Source organism: Galleria mellonella, unplaced genomic scaffold (assembly GCF_026898425.1).
Source record: "Galleria mellonella isolate WM207_F2 unplaced genomic scaffold, CSIRO_AGI_GalMel_v1 utg44, whole genome shotgun sequence".
NCBI classification, from domain to species: Eukaryota; Metazoa; Arthropoda; class Insecta; order Lepidoptera; family Pyralidae; genus Galleria; species Galleria mellonella.
Window position 1 is genome coordinate 3,967,253 of NW_026442100.1, and position 14,359 is coordinate 3,981,611.

Genomic DNA, 14,359 nt, shown 5'->3' on the forward strand with positions numbered 1-14,359 from the left:
AACGCAAAAAATGTGTTTATTTACGCCATTATATTAGAAACCTCTAAATTTATAAGTGTTTCTCTACAATATTATGCATGTATTATACATATAAACCTTCCTCTTAAATTACTCTATATATTAAAAACCGCTTCAAAGTCCATTGTGTAGTTTTAAAGATTTAAGCATACATAGGGACGTACAGACAGCGACAACGACTTTGTTTTATACTATGTAGTGATACTACTGAAATAAAATACTAATAGAATGGTAAATCAGCTGATGACTCACCTGATGGCAAGTGGTAACCGTCGTTTATAGAAATGAACAGAATCATGGACATAATAGAGTGTACTGTGTCGTCCATGATACCCCTCATGCATGGCCATTCCTGAGAACTAAGGTGTTTAGCCTTTTAGATAAGATAAACTTTATACATGTATATATATATATATTTTTAGCATCAGAAGTGGAAAATAATAAAAAAAAAAAGAGGACGGTAGCAACACAAATGATTTAATACTTATTATTACAAAATTATAACAATTTTATAAAGATATTTAAATAATAAATCGAACAAATCACCAATCTTAAGTAATTAAAATAATAATAAACCGATTACAGCAAAACACGTCACACACACCGTCTGCGCTCCTCGAGAGTTGGCGAACGAAAAAGACCAATGCTATGAACTACCCGGTTTTTATAGGCTTGGCTCCCCACTCCTTGCCCCACTCCTTGTTTTTAGTAGTCTTAATATCTAACACGGCCTATCCTGACGTAGAGTCGTCCTCGACTCTAGCATCTTCGTCCGTGCTCGATGATAGACACAGGTCTTCCTCTAAGACGTTCTGTGGCGTGCAGGTGCTTCCTTGTGATCCCGATGGTCCTGCTATAGGATCACTATCATCAGAGTTATCTGAAACATATATGAATCATACACACAAAAGCTCGCGTCTTTATCACATTCATTCGTCTAACTTTCACTCGTTATTTAAGGTAGGAAAATTAATTCACTTTCATATTTCAATCATAAAAGATCTGGGTTATAAAGAGCTCAACTTGGGGACATAGTGGTAGGTTCTTCTCTTCTCTGGGCTGTTCGAAGTCCAAACTGGCAGAGTTGCTACATCTGTGAACAAATCAGGCAAAGGGCGTCCCCAGTGCCTGCATCAGCAGAGGCATCACTGAATCGCTTGCTGATACCCGTAAAATCTTTACACACCATTGTAAAGCTTTACGTCACCAGTCAGACAGAGGCATCACTGAATCGCTTGCTCTGACCGGTCCGGGATGGAGGCATCACTGAATCGCACATCCCAATGTACCGTGTACATTTGACTTAGAAGTCACACCATATGAGTCTAACAGGTTACCAACCAGCACAATGTTTATAACTCAGCCAGTCACTGTGTATGTGTGTAGTGAAACAGGGAGGTTATTTTAATGGGTTAGTATTAGTCAGTGAACGGCGAGCTTGATATGTGTGTATGATGTAATTTTGTGACTGCCTAAGATACAAACGTGTACATACAAAATAGTAACCGTCAACTTACTTGCAAAAAATGGGGCGCACGTTTCGGGACACCATTCCCCGTGCCACTGAACCATGTATTCTGCTGCCGCTTGTGTAGTCTTCCCGTATGACCCACTCAACAATTTCAACTCATAGCGGCCACTAGGCAAAATCCTGGTGACTTTGTACGGTCCTCGCATTCCTGGGTCCAACTTACCCGTTGATTGCGAGTATTTAATGACAAACACTAAGTCATTGACTTTAAAAATACGAGGTGCACACCGATTTCGATTAACGTAATTATTTTGACATTCCCGATTTTTCTCCAATAATTCGTTGGCCCTCGCCCTTCGAATTGCGCGCCAACCTTCCCTATTACATAAAGATCCTTCCATTGCTACGTCTCGTACCAGTAAACGGATAAGTGGCGTCGTTGCTTCGGTGCTAACAAGCAGGTTCAGAGCTGACGTCTGTGTCGTCTTTTGTTTTGTAATATTCAAGATGAGTTGAAGCCTCCATAGCTGATCTGACCATGACGCCATCTTATGGTTGGCTTCGATTCTAATCATGTTAAGTACGGTCCGCACGTACCGTTCTATCTGACCGTTAGAGTGGTGCATCTCAGGTGTTATATAGTGTACTGAACAACCGAGTTCGGAGATGAACTTAGTAAAAATGGACGATTCAAACATTCGCCCACGGTCTTTTACTAATAATCTTGGTACACCGAATAATGATATAGCATTAGTGAGTATACGTACAAGTTCGCCTGCGTCTTGCCTATGTATTGCATATAACATACAAAACTTTGTAAAAGCATCTACTATTAGCAACACAAATCTATAACCGTTGGACTCGGGCAATGGTCCTAAAGCGTCTAAGTGCAAAGTATCAAAAGGGGTGTCTGGCTTTTTCCATGAAGTTATTAGCTGGTGTGGAGCCCTGGGTACACGTTTTTTGGATAAACATACTAAACAATGCGTAACGTATTTGTTAACAAATTGTCGTAATCCAGGGAACCAAAAATGTTTAAGTATTAAATCTAGAGTTTTGTCCGCGCCTATATGTTCGTGTCCGTCATGAAATATTCTCAACAAACTTAACCGATGCCCCTTTGGTATAAAACAAAGTAGTCTCGGTTCATCGCCTACTGGAGAATAGCGATAATTAAGGGATTAAAAATAGCTAATATGGGTTCACTGGTTAGACAAGTTATGATTTCTTGACGCGCACGTTCTTGCTCCGGTGTCCAACAAAAGTCAATATTTTTCTTAGTTAGGCGTGATATGCAAGCGGTTTTGGTTGCATAATTTTTTATGTAACGTCTAAAATAACCTGACAAGCCTAAGAACTGCCTAACCTGTTTAACGTTTGCGGGAGCCGGTGCGTTCACCAGTGCTTCCACCTTACTGGGGCTCGGCCTAACCTGACCTTGGCTCACCATACGCCCTAGGTATTCTACTTGCATCGAGAGAAAGGTACATTTCCGTAAGTTAATAGAAAAGCCCGCATTTGTCAGAGTCGTTAACACGTCTCTCAACAGGTTAATACCTTCTTCGACTGCGTGACTCATCAGTAAGACGTCATCTACGTAAACTAACACATTACCAGCCTCAATATGTTTGCGAAGGGTTTCGTTAATGATACGTTGGTATACAATCGGAGAGTTAGTCAATCCGTAGGGCATTTTCAAATATTCAAAATGACCCTCTGGAATGACAAATGCCGTTCGGTGTATAGACTCCTCATCTATTTGGATTTGATGAAAGCCAGTAGCCATATCTAAACTCGAAAAATATTTAAAGTTACCTAATCGATCTATATGGTCGTCAATGAGAGGCATAGGATAACGGTCTCTAACAGTTACTCGATTTAATGCTCGGAAGTCAACGCACATTCGATCGCTGCCATCTTTCTTTTTCACAAGAAGGATGGGGCTAACATATTCTGAATTTGAATCGTGAATGATACCTTTTTCTTTTAAATCATGTACTATTTCACGAACTTTGAGCTTCTCTTGATGTGGTAATCTATACGGTCTATAAGCTATAGGAGTGTCATCCTTAACGACAATACTCATTTTGCCTGTAGTAACAGTTGTTGAAGTTGTACCAGATATCAAATAATTTGAAAAGTCATTAATCACTAACATGAGCAAATTGCGATCATCACCTTGAAGAGGTGTATTGATTTGGTCTTTTGTATTGGGGACTACCGTATTTACTTGCTGTTGTGTCATAGGTGAACGCGTTAAATATTGTTTAGCTTTAGACCTAACATAAGTGACACCGTCGCGATTAAGTATATCCGTACCTATTATCAAAGGAAATGCGATGCATGACTCTGGAACGACTACAAAATCCGCTTTAAGAGTAATTTCATCAAATTCGATAGTCAACGTTACATAAAAATTGGCATGAATTACTGTTGCACTGATTCCCTTTAACGCACAATTAATAGGTTTTAATTCACATGAAAGATATTTTACTACCCCGGATGATATAAACGAAATATTCAAGGCGCCACTATCAATGGGTGCGTCAACGGGAATACCCTGTATTACCGCTGTTACTACGTCTTTGCTTCGAGAGGGATCCGTTAATAAAAGGGTAGTGCATAAATTTAGGTTTCGTTTATTACGCATATTCGATCTTTCTTTTGCGAAACAATTTTCCTCGCGATGGCCCGGTTTCTTACAAAAGTCACATTTTGTGCTTTTGTATTCCGAAGTGACAGATCGCTGCGTAGATTCAGAAGAATCAACAATAGCGTGGGTAGAAACAATAGTGTCCTTTGGCTTTTTCGTGCAATTCAACCTTTTATGTCCAGACTGACCACAGTTAAAACACCTAAGGGGACCTTTCATATGATTTAAAGGTAAGGGGCGCTTTCCTAGATTATTTCTTGTTGCCGTACTATTGCTAGGTTTAACGTAAATATTAAGAAACGACACTATGTTGTCGCAAGTCAAATTAGCATTCGCTGCGGCGGCTCGGATTTGAGGGTCACTAATACCGCGTATGATTATTAGTGTCATGAGCTCCTCACTTAGTCCCTTTACTACACGTAAACGTAATAGGCTACGTCGAGCGTATTCAGCATAAGTACAAATTTTTTCGGAAGTTGTTTTCATAATATCGAATAGTATATTGGCATAGTCAAGTGTACGCGGACAAAGTGGTTTAAATTCTTGTAGAAAATTGGACCATGTCCTTTCATTAGTTACCCACTCGTCTAACCAAGTGCGCGCGTCACCCCTGAGGCATTTCGATACACGTGACAAACACTCCGAATCACTCCACCCGTTAGTATCCTTAGCGCGTTCAACCTCTGCACACCATACCTCGATATTATGAAGTGAGGGATCAAAACTAGACACAAAATAGGGTTGCGACCGTTGTGAACTAATAGATTTAATCGCGTCTGCTAATGCTTGCGTACTATCTACTACCCTATCTTCGCGGAAAGCTTGATCAACATTGTTAATAATAATATCGGACCGGGATGTGTCCAGTTGGCGATCCCCAGGTGGGGTAGTCACACGAATGGGAATATTCGATACGTTATTTTGCTGTACTTTAGTTACGGTGACATTCCTACTTGGCGTAGAACAGTTAAATGTTACATCGGAAATGGTGGGTAATTCGAGATTATGTTGACAAGTATTATCACTATGATTATTTGTGGAGTAATTTTTTTCTAATGTATTTAATCGCGTCAATATCGCTTGTAATGTTTCTTGCATCGAATTATGGGATACTATGGGTTGGCGAGGAGGCGTGTTAGTACGTTTATTCCGTAACCTAGGCTGTGATGTTTGCATCCTATCTCGCGATCTAGTAGGTGATCTATAAGTCGACCTATGGCGTGATCTAACATGCGATCTACTATGCGACCTATCACGCGATCTACTATCACGGTCGTGCCGACGCGTCTTGCTGCGCGACTGACTCCGCTTATCACAGATAATGTTCAACAACAATTGTTCATGCACATACAAGAAATATAAAAACAAAAGAAGATTGATGCTTTGTTGATCTTATATTAAACAGATCGAAAGTTATAGTGGGCATTTAAGTTCTTTATCCCACTTCTGATTTTAGCATCAGAAGTGGAAAATAAAAAAAAAAAGAGGACGGTAGCAACACAAATGATTTAATACTTATTATTACAAAATTATAACAATTTTATAAAGATATTTAAATAATAAATCGAACAAATCACCAATCTTAAGTAATTAAAATAATAATAAACCGATTACAGCAAAACACGTCACACACACCGTCTGCGCTCCTCGAGAGTTGGCGAACGAAAAAGACCAATGCTATGAACTACCCGGTTTTTATAGGCTTGGCTCCCCACTCCTTGCCCCACTCCTTGTTTTTAGTAGTCTTAATATCTAACAATATATATATTTCTTTTTACAACACAGGGGATAAACGAGCATGCGGCTCACCTGATAGTAAGTGACTACCGCCGCCCATGATCACCCACAACGCAAACGGCATTGCAGGTGTGCTACCGGCCTTTTAAAAAGGAATATGCTCTTTTCTAGAAGGTGTTGCCAGTAGTTGCCACGTTTAGCAGGCGGATTGGCAATCACAGTTAAACTAAAGATATTTTAAGAGAGACGCTGCTGCCCATCGTTCGTTCATCAAGTCGTAAGTAAGAGGAAACCCTTAATCGCCTCTTACGACACCCACGGGAAAAAAACGTAGCCTTTTCTATGCCGGGACCACACAGCCACTCGTTGCAATATTAAAAAAGAACGCAAGTAAACTCTAGTCCTATAAAAAATATTAAAATTTATTCCGAACTGGCGACGTAATCGCGTTAGAAGAGCATAAAAAATCAGTCGAAATGAGAATTTTTTTTCTCTTCAAAATTGTTTCATATATGCATTTAAAATAATCCGTTTAACATTATCATTTCGGCTCACAATCGTCTAAATAAAACAAGCACATTACAATTCAAAGAAATCGTGCAGGAATATTACAGTATTTCACCGCCGTTCCATGAACATATAGGCTGGTTGACTGTGTTTACTGCTTCCTCGACGTGTTTGTGCATACAATATATGGTACAGTCGATATTATATGGGTATTTGAGATTACAACTTGGATATTGCTTATATATATAATAACTACCTAAGCTACACGAGCGAGATACGAGTTGTCCAAGCTTGCCAGTAACTGTTAGAACACAATTGTAAGTGAATATCATATGTATTATATTGCGAAGTTGGCAAAAAAGCATATAGCTCGTTTGATGGTAAACGGTCACTGTAGCTTATATACGCCTGCAACATTAAGAATGTCACGTGTACGTCGCCGATCGTACGTTCTGTGTAATATTTTCATGTCTTAATTTTACTGTCGAGCCATGTAATCCCGGCATAGAGTACTATGATCTATCTCTATGGACATATATTTATTTATCTATATATGTACGTATATTGTATATATATGTGTATGTGTGTATAAGTATATGCATAGATGTAGGTATGTATTTATGTATATGTATATGTGTATTTGTACGATTAAATATAATGTAATTAAATTAATTTTGTCTGTTTAAAAATTGTCACAATATTGTACACTGCTGTATCCGCTGACATTGATGCTCCTTTCCACTTTGGGTTTGCTGAAAGAAAACTCTATCTGAGTTAAGCTCGCCTTTGTACTTTTGATTACTTCTGTCTTATTTTTAAAACTAGTGTGTATAATAAAGAATTAAATAAATAAATAAATATGATAAGGGCTGTGCCTGAAGTTTCTTTGCGAGATAGAATCTGAAACGAGGATATCCGCAAAAGAACCAAAATAAGCGAAGGATAAGGCTGGTCACATAGCTTACAAACCGATAACTATTATTTTAAACAAATGAGGTAGCAAACAAGCATACGGCCTAACTGATGGTAAGCAATTATCGTAGCCTATAAGCGCTTACAATACCAGGGGAATTACGCGTGCGTTGCGGATCCTGAAGAAACCTCTTTACCCCTTTTTTGAAGAACTCTATGCTGTAGTCTCTTGGGAAATCCTCGACAGGGAGCTCATTCCATGAGTGTTTGTGGGAGAAAACATCTCTAAAACCGTGTTGTACGCGACCATCTAGGCTGTAGGATGAGGTTAAACTCTCTGTCGATGGCAAACCATACGATGGTAGAAAGTGGCCGTGGGCATCATATTGAACAATTCCTATAGGTATAATCCGTTGTACAAGCGGTATAATACGCAGAGTGAGGCAAAACTTCTCCTGAGACATTGTTCTATACCTAAGTGTTCGATATTGCTTGTTAGTCTGGGATCATCGACAATTCTCATAGCTTGTTGTTGCAATGAGTCGAAGGGTTCAAGCTGAATTCTAGGGTGGGGAATGGGAAGAAAGATTCTAGAGTGGCAACCCCGTATAGGCAAAACTAGATGTAGCGACTATCTCAAATACCTTGCAGAGAGTTAGTGGATACAGGTGGCTTAGGCGAGTTCCTCGTGGTAGTCTGGGGGAGGCCAATTTCTAGCAGTGGGCAGATATGTGATATAACGACGATAATTAATTATAGTTTAAACAAAATTAGCGTGATCTACCTGTTCTTTATTTAAAAGCGAAACAAAGATTTAACTAATGTAATATAAAACACAAAATATGTAGTGTTCCGGAACACAAATAATAAAGTCTCGAAGCAAATCGAGTGGCTTGACTTATGTGAAAACTTGCTCGATCTTACACGGCATATATACGGAATCAAAGATCTAGTTACCGATCACTGGAATTGATCTATTAAAATTGGCGATATAAATGATAATAACTTAAAAAATGTACCATGCATGTAACATGCTTTCTAACTGCATTGGGTTGACCGGAAGAGATCTCTGTCAATTTACATACACTTTATACGCTTTCAAAGGATTTAAACAGAAAGCCAAATTGTACGTAATATATTAGTTTTATTATATACATTCTTGAAAGTATTATATATTTAAAAGAGTAATAGAATAAAATATACTACTTTTTATTCCGGCCAATAGGTAAAGCCGCGGTTATAGAATAGTCTAAAAGAAAAAAACTTTTTTCTTTTCTGTGATTTGACTGTGATCTACTATTATGAATAATAATCAAATGAAGCGAATAATTTACCACATTGTCTAGACAATTTAGTCATTATGTATAATGACCATACATTATGTATAATAGCTGTTTAATAAATGTCTCTGTAACATATATATATATATATATAACTGACTCAGCAAACTTTGCTTTGCTCTTATATAGTAATTTATAAATATAAATATATACGGACAAATCACACAGATTGAGCTAGCCCCAAAGTAAGTTCGAGACTTGTGTTATGGGATACTAACTCAACGGTACTATATTTATAATAGATACATATATAGATAAACATCCAAGACCCAGGCCAATCAGGAAAAGATCGTTTTCCATCATAACCTGGCCGGGGATCGAACCCGGGGCCTCCACGTCGCAGGCAGGCGTGTTGACCGCTGCGCCACGGAGGATGACTTTTTTTTTATCAACTAATTAAGTTTTATTATAGAATTTGTTTTATTTTTATCCCATGAAATGCTGGAGTTAGATTTACAATTATTATTCGTTTGGCAAAGCTTATAAAACAGTTTGTCAAACTCCAAACTTTATTATTGTTGTTTTATGAAGACTTCTGTCTAACTTTTCAAACTTAAACCCTTGAGTTTATATCTCCCTTCTAACAAATAACAAGCCAGTGGCGTGAATAACTACAAATATTTAGCATAAAATGTTTTAACACGTAATTGAGTTTTATAAGAATAACAGTAGTAACTTATATATATGGCTGTATCAATATATTGTAGTTATGTTTGTATGTATGTATGTAAATTATCTAGAAATCAATTCAATTAAGAATGTGTTAATATATAATATATAATTTACCAGAGGGAGACTTTGTACAAAAGTCGATTGCATGGCTACCTCTGTCCCATTCGTGTTTCAACCGTGAAGCAGTTGTGTTTGCATGACTGTGTTTCGGTTTGAAGGGTGGGATATGGCGTGAATTTACTGGGTACAGAGGAATAACACCTGAGTCCTCAGGAATGGCAACGCATGGGGGGTATCATGGGTGAAATAGTATAGTCTGCTATGTCCATGGTACTGCTCATGTCTATAGGCGACGGTTGCCACTTTCCATCAGGTGGGCCGTCAGCTTGTTTGTCATTCTAAGTTGCATAAAAAAAAATGTGTATAAACATACAAATAATATAGAGAGATTTGTATCTCTTATTAATACGATCAAATTGTAATTGATAAAGTCTGCATATAGGAGATATTTAAGAAAAAATAATATGAGGTTCTTAATAATACTAATAAAAATCAAAACAAACACATTCATAATTATTGTCTAACCGTTTATTTGTTTTAAGCAAAAAATACTAAACCAAATTGTAAAATTTTCAAAAAGCATATTCCTTTCAAAAGGCCGGCAGCACAGTTACAATACCTCTGGTGTTGTGGATGATTATGGGCGGCGGTTGGTCACTTATCATCAGGTGAGCTGCATGCTTGTTTGCTCTCTGTGCTATATAAAGAAAGATGTGTTCTTGAAGATTTAATTTAAAATCTGGTGTAGTTATGCCATAAAAAAGTAGTTACCTGTTTTTAAAATCCACTGGTATGATATTACGGGTAAATGTCAGTGAATCCATACTAGTATTAGAAATGTGAGAGTTTGTTTGTTTGTTTATTACTTTATAGCGTCTTAATGACTATGTTTTGTATATGCACTGTATAGGATGGAAAATATATAAGCTACCCTTTATCCGGGTCAGTAAACATATCCTAGTCACGCGGAAGAAGTCACAGGTAACAGCTGCTAATAAATGAATAAAGTTTCCACGAGTCAGACTCTTTGGCACTTCCAAGAAAATTATATCCTTACAAGCGGTACATTCGCCGCCATAAATAATAAGCGAGAGACCGGAGGCGCCGTGGATCCGTACAAAAAGTAACAAACAGTAGGTACTCTTAAATAAAGAAAACACAGGGCATATGTTAACATCTGTTGGGTGGACGAGGTACAGTCGCGCGGACAATCGTTTGTGGTGTATATAAATAAATATCGCTCGCTCCCCTATCCGTTGTTTGCGAGTTGTAATTTTGTTTCCCGTTTTCTCTTATTGTTTTACAATACAAGTGTAAGAAATTATGTTCCTTGTAGCAATTACGATTTGTATTTTCGATTAGGTAGCGAATTTATTGTATGTTTTGTTTATTTTATTTTTTTTTAAATACGTAATAATCCTGAATTGCAAGAATGTAATGCTGTTTATATTATAGTATCTTCCCACGAAGACTCAGGTTATGGAGCTCCCTGCCGAGGTCTTCCCAAGAGCCTATAGCATGAGGTTCTTTAAAAGGAAGGTAAAGAGGTTTCCTCAGGGTCGGCAACGCGCGCGTTACATGCGTTACCAAGTATGGCAACGACTGGCAAACCCCCCACGGGGGCTTATGTTCAGCAGTGAACGATTAAGCGCTTATATATGGTAAGCTACTTTTTACAGCACAAAGATAGCATCAAAGTGCCACCAAGTACCAACAACGACGACTAGTAACAATGAGAACTGTTCTAAAATAATCTATCCTAATTTTTTTCCTCTCATTGTAGATACTGTTTACATCGACCTAATTGCATCTAACTATATTCCTCGGCTGCAGTTCTTCGATGTTTCCAAATTGAACTCTATTATTGAGAGAATAGAGCCGCAATTATAAACGCTTAAAGTAACGATTCCGATGTTTATGCGGAACACAAATCAAAAAGCAATAAAAGTACATTTTACACGTTCTATTTAGGAATCGTTTCCTTTAATAAATGCTATTGGAGAATTTAAGGCTCGTATACAATATTAGTCTGATACTCGGGTAAGTTATTTTGGAAATGTCTAATTGGGTAATTTACTTTTTATTGCTTACTTCTGTCTGTCTGTTGTATGTTTTAGCTATGTCTTTTGAATTGTATATAATATAATTTGATAATGAACACAAAAAAAAAATGTGCGAAATGGCACGAAATCGAAAGAAGTTTTTAAAATAATAAACGTGTTCCAAATTTAAAATAATTAAAAAGTTGAAAAAAAAAAGAAGTTTTTATTTAACAGTATTTATGGTCAGACTAATGATTTAGCCAGGTTTCAAGATAATATTACTCGCTAATAAAGTAGTTTTCTATAAGCGAAACAATTTAAAAAATTGGTTTAATAGTTTTTGAATTTATTCAACAAACGATCAAATAGTTGTGTAGGTTCCGGCATAGAATAGGCCACCCCTTCCTTTCCCGTGGGTGTCGTAAGAGGCAACTAAGGGAGCTTATGGTGGAGGGAAGAGCAGCAATGTCTCTCTTAAAACATCACCAAAAGTCAAACTACGGTTACTGGTCCAAGCCAAGCGTGGTAATTACTAACAAAACTCCCCTTTAGGGAAAGCTATGTTTAGCAGTGGACAATTAACGGCTGATAAAACAAGCGATCAAATGTTTCCACTTTATTATTACTAGCCATCCGGCTCGGATTTATATTTTATTTCAATTATACTCTTGCTTCGTTTGCTACTAAGATATGTTAAATCAATAATAAGAGATCTTATCTAATATTAAATTTATATTAGATAAAATAAAATATGAGATATTGCCTCATTCTGCGTGTTCTACTGCTTGTACAACGGATTGTGCTCAGAGGAATTATTCAATATGATGCCCACGGCCCCTTTCTACCATCGTACGGCTTGACATCGACAGGGAGTTCACCCACATACCTTACAGTCTAAATGGTCACGCACAGCGCGGTTTCAGAGATGTTTTCTCTCACGAACACTCAGGTTATGGAATAAACTCCCTGCCGAGGTCTTCCCGAGAGACTACAGAATGGGGTTCTTCAAAAGGAAGGTAAAAAGGTTACCCAGGGTCGGCAACGCGCGCGTATAACCTCTGGAATTGCAAGTGTTCATAGGCTACGGTAACCATTTACCATTAGGTGAGCCGTATGCTTAATTGCCACCTCAGTGGTATAAATATATTGGTACTATGAGTTATTTCAACTCATTGTAGTAATTATAAGCGTTACACCTTTATACAAGCATAAATAAATAAATAAAATTTTTGGAAATAATATATAGTCGTAGTCTATATTACTTGCTGGTAATATAGTTTTTTTTAGGTAAGAAACATTAAAATCGGTCATGTAGTTTTTGAGTTATTCATTACAAACCAACGATCAAATATTTTTTCTTTATAGTACTAGTACAGACTAGTTTTGAGTATTTGTATTTATTTTGCAAATAATGTCCATTCTTTTACTCATGTTTATAAACTTGTTTGCCATTAAGTATTATAAAAAAAAAAAGTTTTCAACCGATTTCTATAAACTTAGGGTTTTCAATTTAACTGTGTTTTGTTAATTAAAATATCAATACTTAATTATCTTAAACATAAGCTTTTTGTAAAGATAATCCAAAAACAATTATAAAAATATTTATTTTAAATACCAATATTTATAAATTGCTTTTAATTCAAAATGAAATATCGCACTTTATTTCAGATATATAAAAACTCTGTAAGTTGACTTTGCAAAAAGTGTTTAAAGTAAACCAGTTTCCGAGATAGTGTTAACTGAAATGTAGAAAGAGGTATTTTTTAAAATAACAACGTCATTCATCCCAGCGCCGGAGGTTCAATGGAAAAGTAAAATAAATAGAATATACAAAGTTTTTGATGTTTCCCTAGAAAAGTTCTTTTATAGAGTCAAGGCATTTAAGATAAGAATTGAAATGTTGAACAATGAGTACTTTACTACAAATAGAACTAGCTGATTTGTATTTTAAATTACCATATAATTTTTTAAAAATTAATTTTTAAAATTAAAATTTTTAGTCCACTTGGTCAGAGGGAGACTTCGTACAAAAGTCACCTGAGTCTTCAGGAATGGCAATGCATGGGGGGTATCATAGGCGAAACAGTATAGTCTGTTATGTCCATGGTACTGCTCATGTCTATAGGCGACGGTTACCACTTTCCATCAGGTGGGTCGTTAGCTTGTTTGCCATTCTAAGTTCTATAAAAAAAATCTGTCTCACTTGTTTTAAGAAAGGAATATGGTAATGAAATTAAAATTAATTCCGGCCCCAGATGGGGTATTGCTGTTACTTGTGGGAGAAAGCACCTAGATATCAGCTTGAACCCTTCGATTCAGTGCAACAACCAGCTATGAGAATTGCCAATGATACCAGCATTACAAGCGGTATCGAACCCTTAAGTCTTAGAAAAGATTTTGCCTCATTCTGCGTATTCTACTTCTTGTACAACGGATTGTGCTCAAAGTAATTGCTCAATATGTTTCCCACGGCCACTTTCTATCATTATACGACTCGACATCGACAGGGAGTTTACCCTCATACCCTACAGCCTACATAGTCGCGTACAACGCGGTTTCAGAGATGTTTCCTCCCATGAGCACTTAGGTTATAGAATAAATTCTCTGTCAAGGTTTTCCCAAGAGACTACAGCATGGGGGCTCTTCAAAAGGGGGGTAAAGAAGTTTCTCCAGGGTCGGCAATACGTGCGTAATACCCCTGGTATTGTAGGCGTTATGATGCCTTGTAATTATTAAGTCTTTTGTCATCTTTATTCACAATGAAATTACAGGAGGCCCGAAAAAGGATAGTATAGTTGTGCTCGACTTGACGAAAGCACTGCCATCTTCTGTGATAGATGAAGATTACTACATTCTTTCAGATAGGCCATCAGATTATTTCTCATTCCAAATTTAAAATGTCTGGTAGAAATATATTTTCAATTATTTCTCCTGGTGGTAAGGATAG

At 37.1% G+C, this 14,359-nt stretch overlaps 2 protein-coding genes across 2 annotated transcripts; both read right to left on the reverse strand.

The window, feature by feature from the left end:
- Positions 1 to 1,311: 1,311 nt before the first annotated feature.
- On the reverse strand, positions 1,312 to 3,176 carry LOC128201473 (uncharacterized). Its single transcript, XM_052898580.1, has one exon. It carries the CDS (start codon positions 2,293 to 2,295, stop codon positions 1,441 to 1,443), a length of 855 nt encoding a protein of 284 aa, XP_052754540.1. The 5' UTR covers positions 2,296 to 3,176; the 3' UTR covers positions 1,312 to 1,440.
- Positions 2,387 to 5,414, reverse strand: LOC128201458 (uncharacterized). The gene is made up of 2 exons (XM_052898490.1): positions 2,856 to 5,414; positions 2,387 to 2,437 (listed from the first exon to the last, which is right to left on the reverse strand). The coding sequence occupies exons 1-2, from the start codon at positions 5,316 to 5,318 to the stop codon at positions 2,387 to 2,389; spliced, it is 2,514 nt and encodes an 837-aa protein (XP_052754450.1). The 5' UTR covers positions 5,319 to 5,414.
- Between the last annotated feature and the right edge of the window lie 8,945 nt (positions 5,415 to 14,359).

Coding starts and splice junctions, on each gene's coding strand:
- LOC128201473 (XM_052898580.1), bottom strand. CDS start 2,295: ATGTTATATGCAATACATAGGCAAGACGCAGGCGAACTTGTACGTATA.
- LOC128201458 (XM_052898490.1), bottom strand. CDS start 5,318: ATGCAAACATCACAGCCTAGGTTACGGAATAAACGTACTAACACGCCT. Junction 2,438..2,855: donor CTCCCGCAAACGTTAAACAG/GTTAGGCAGTTC, acceptor ACGTGTACCCAG/GGCTCCACACCAGCTAATAA.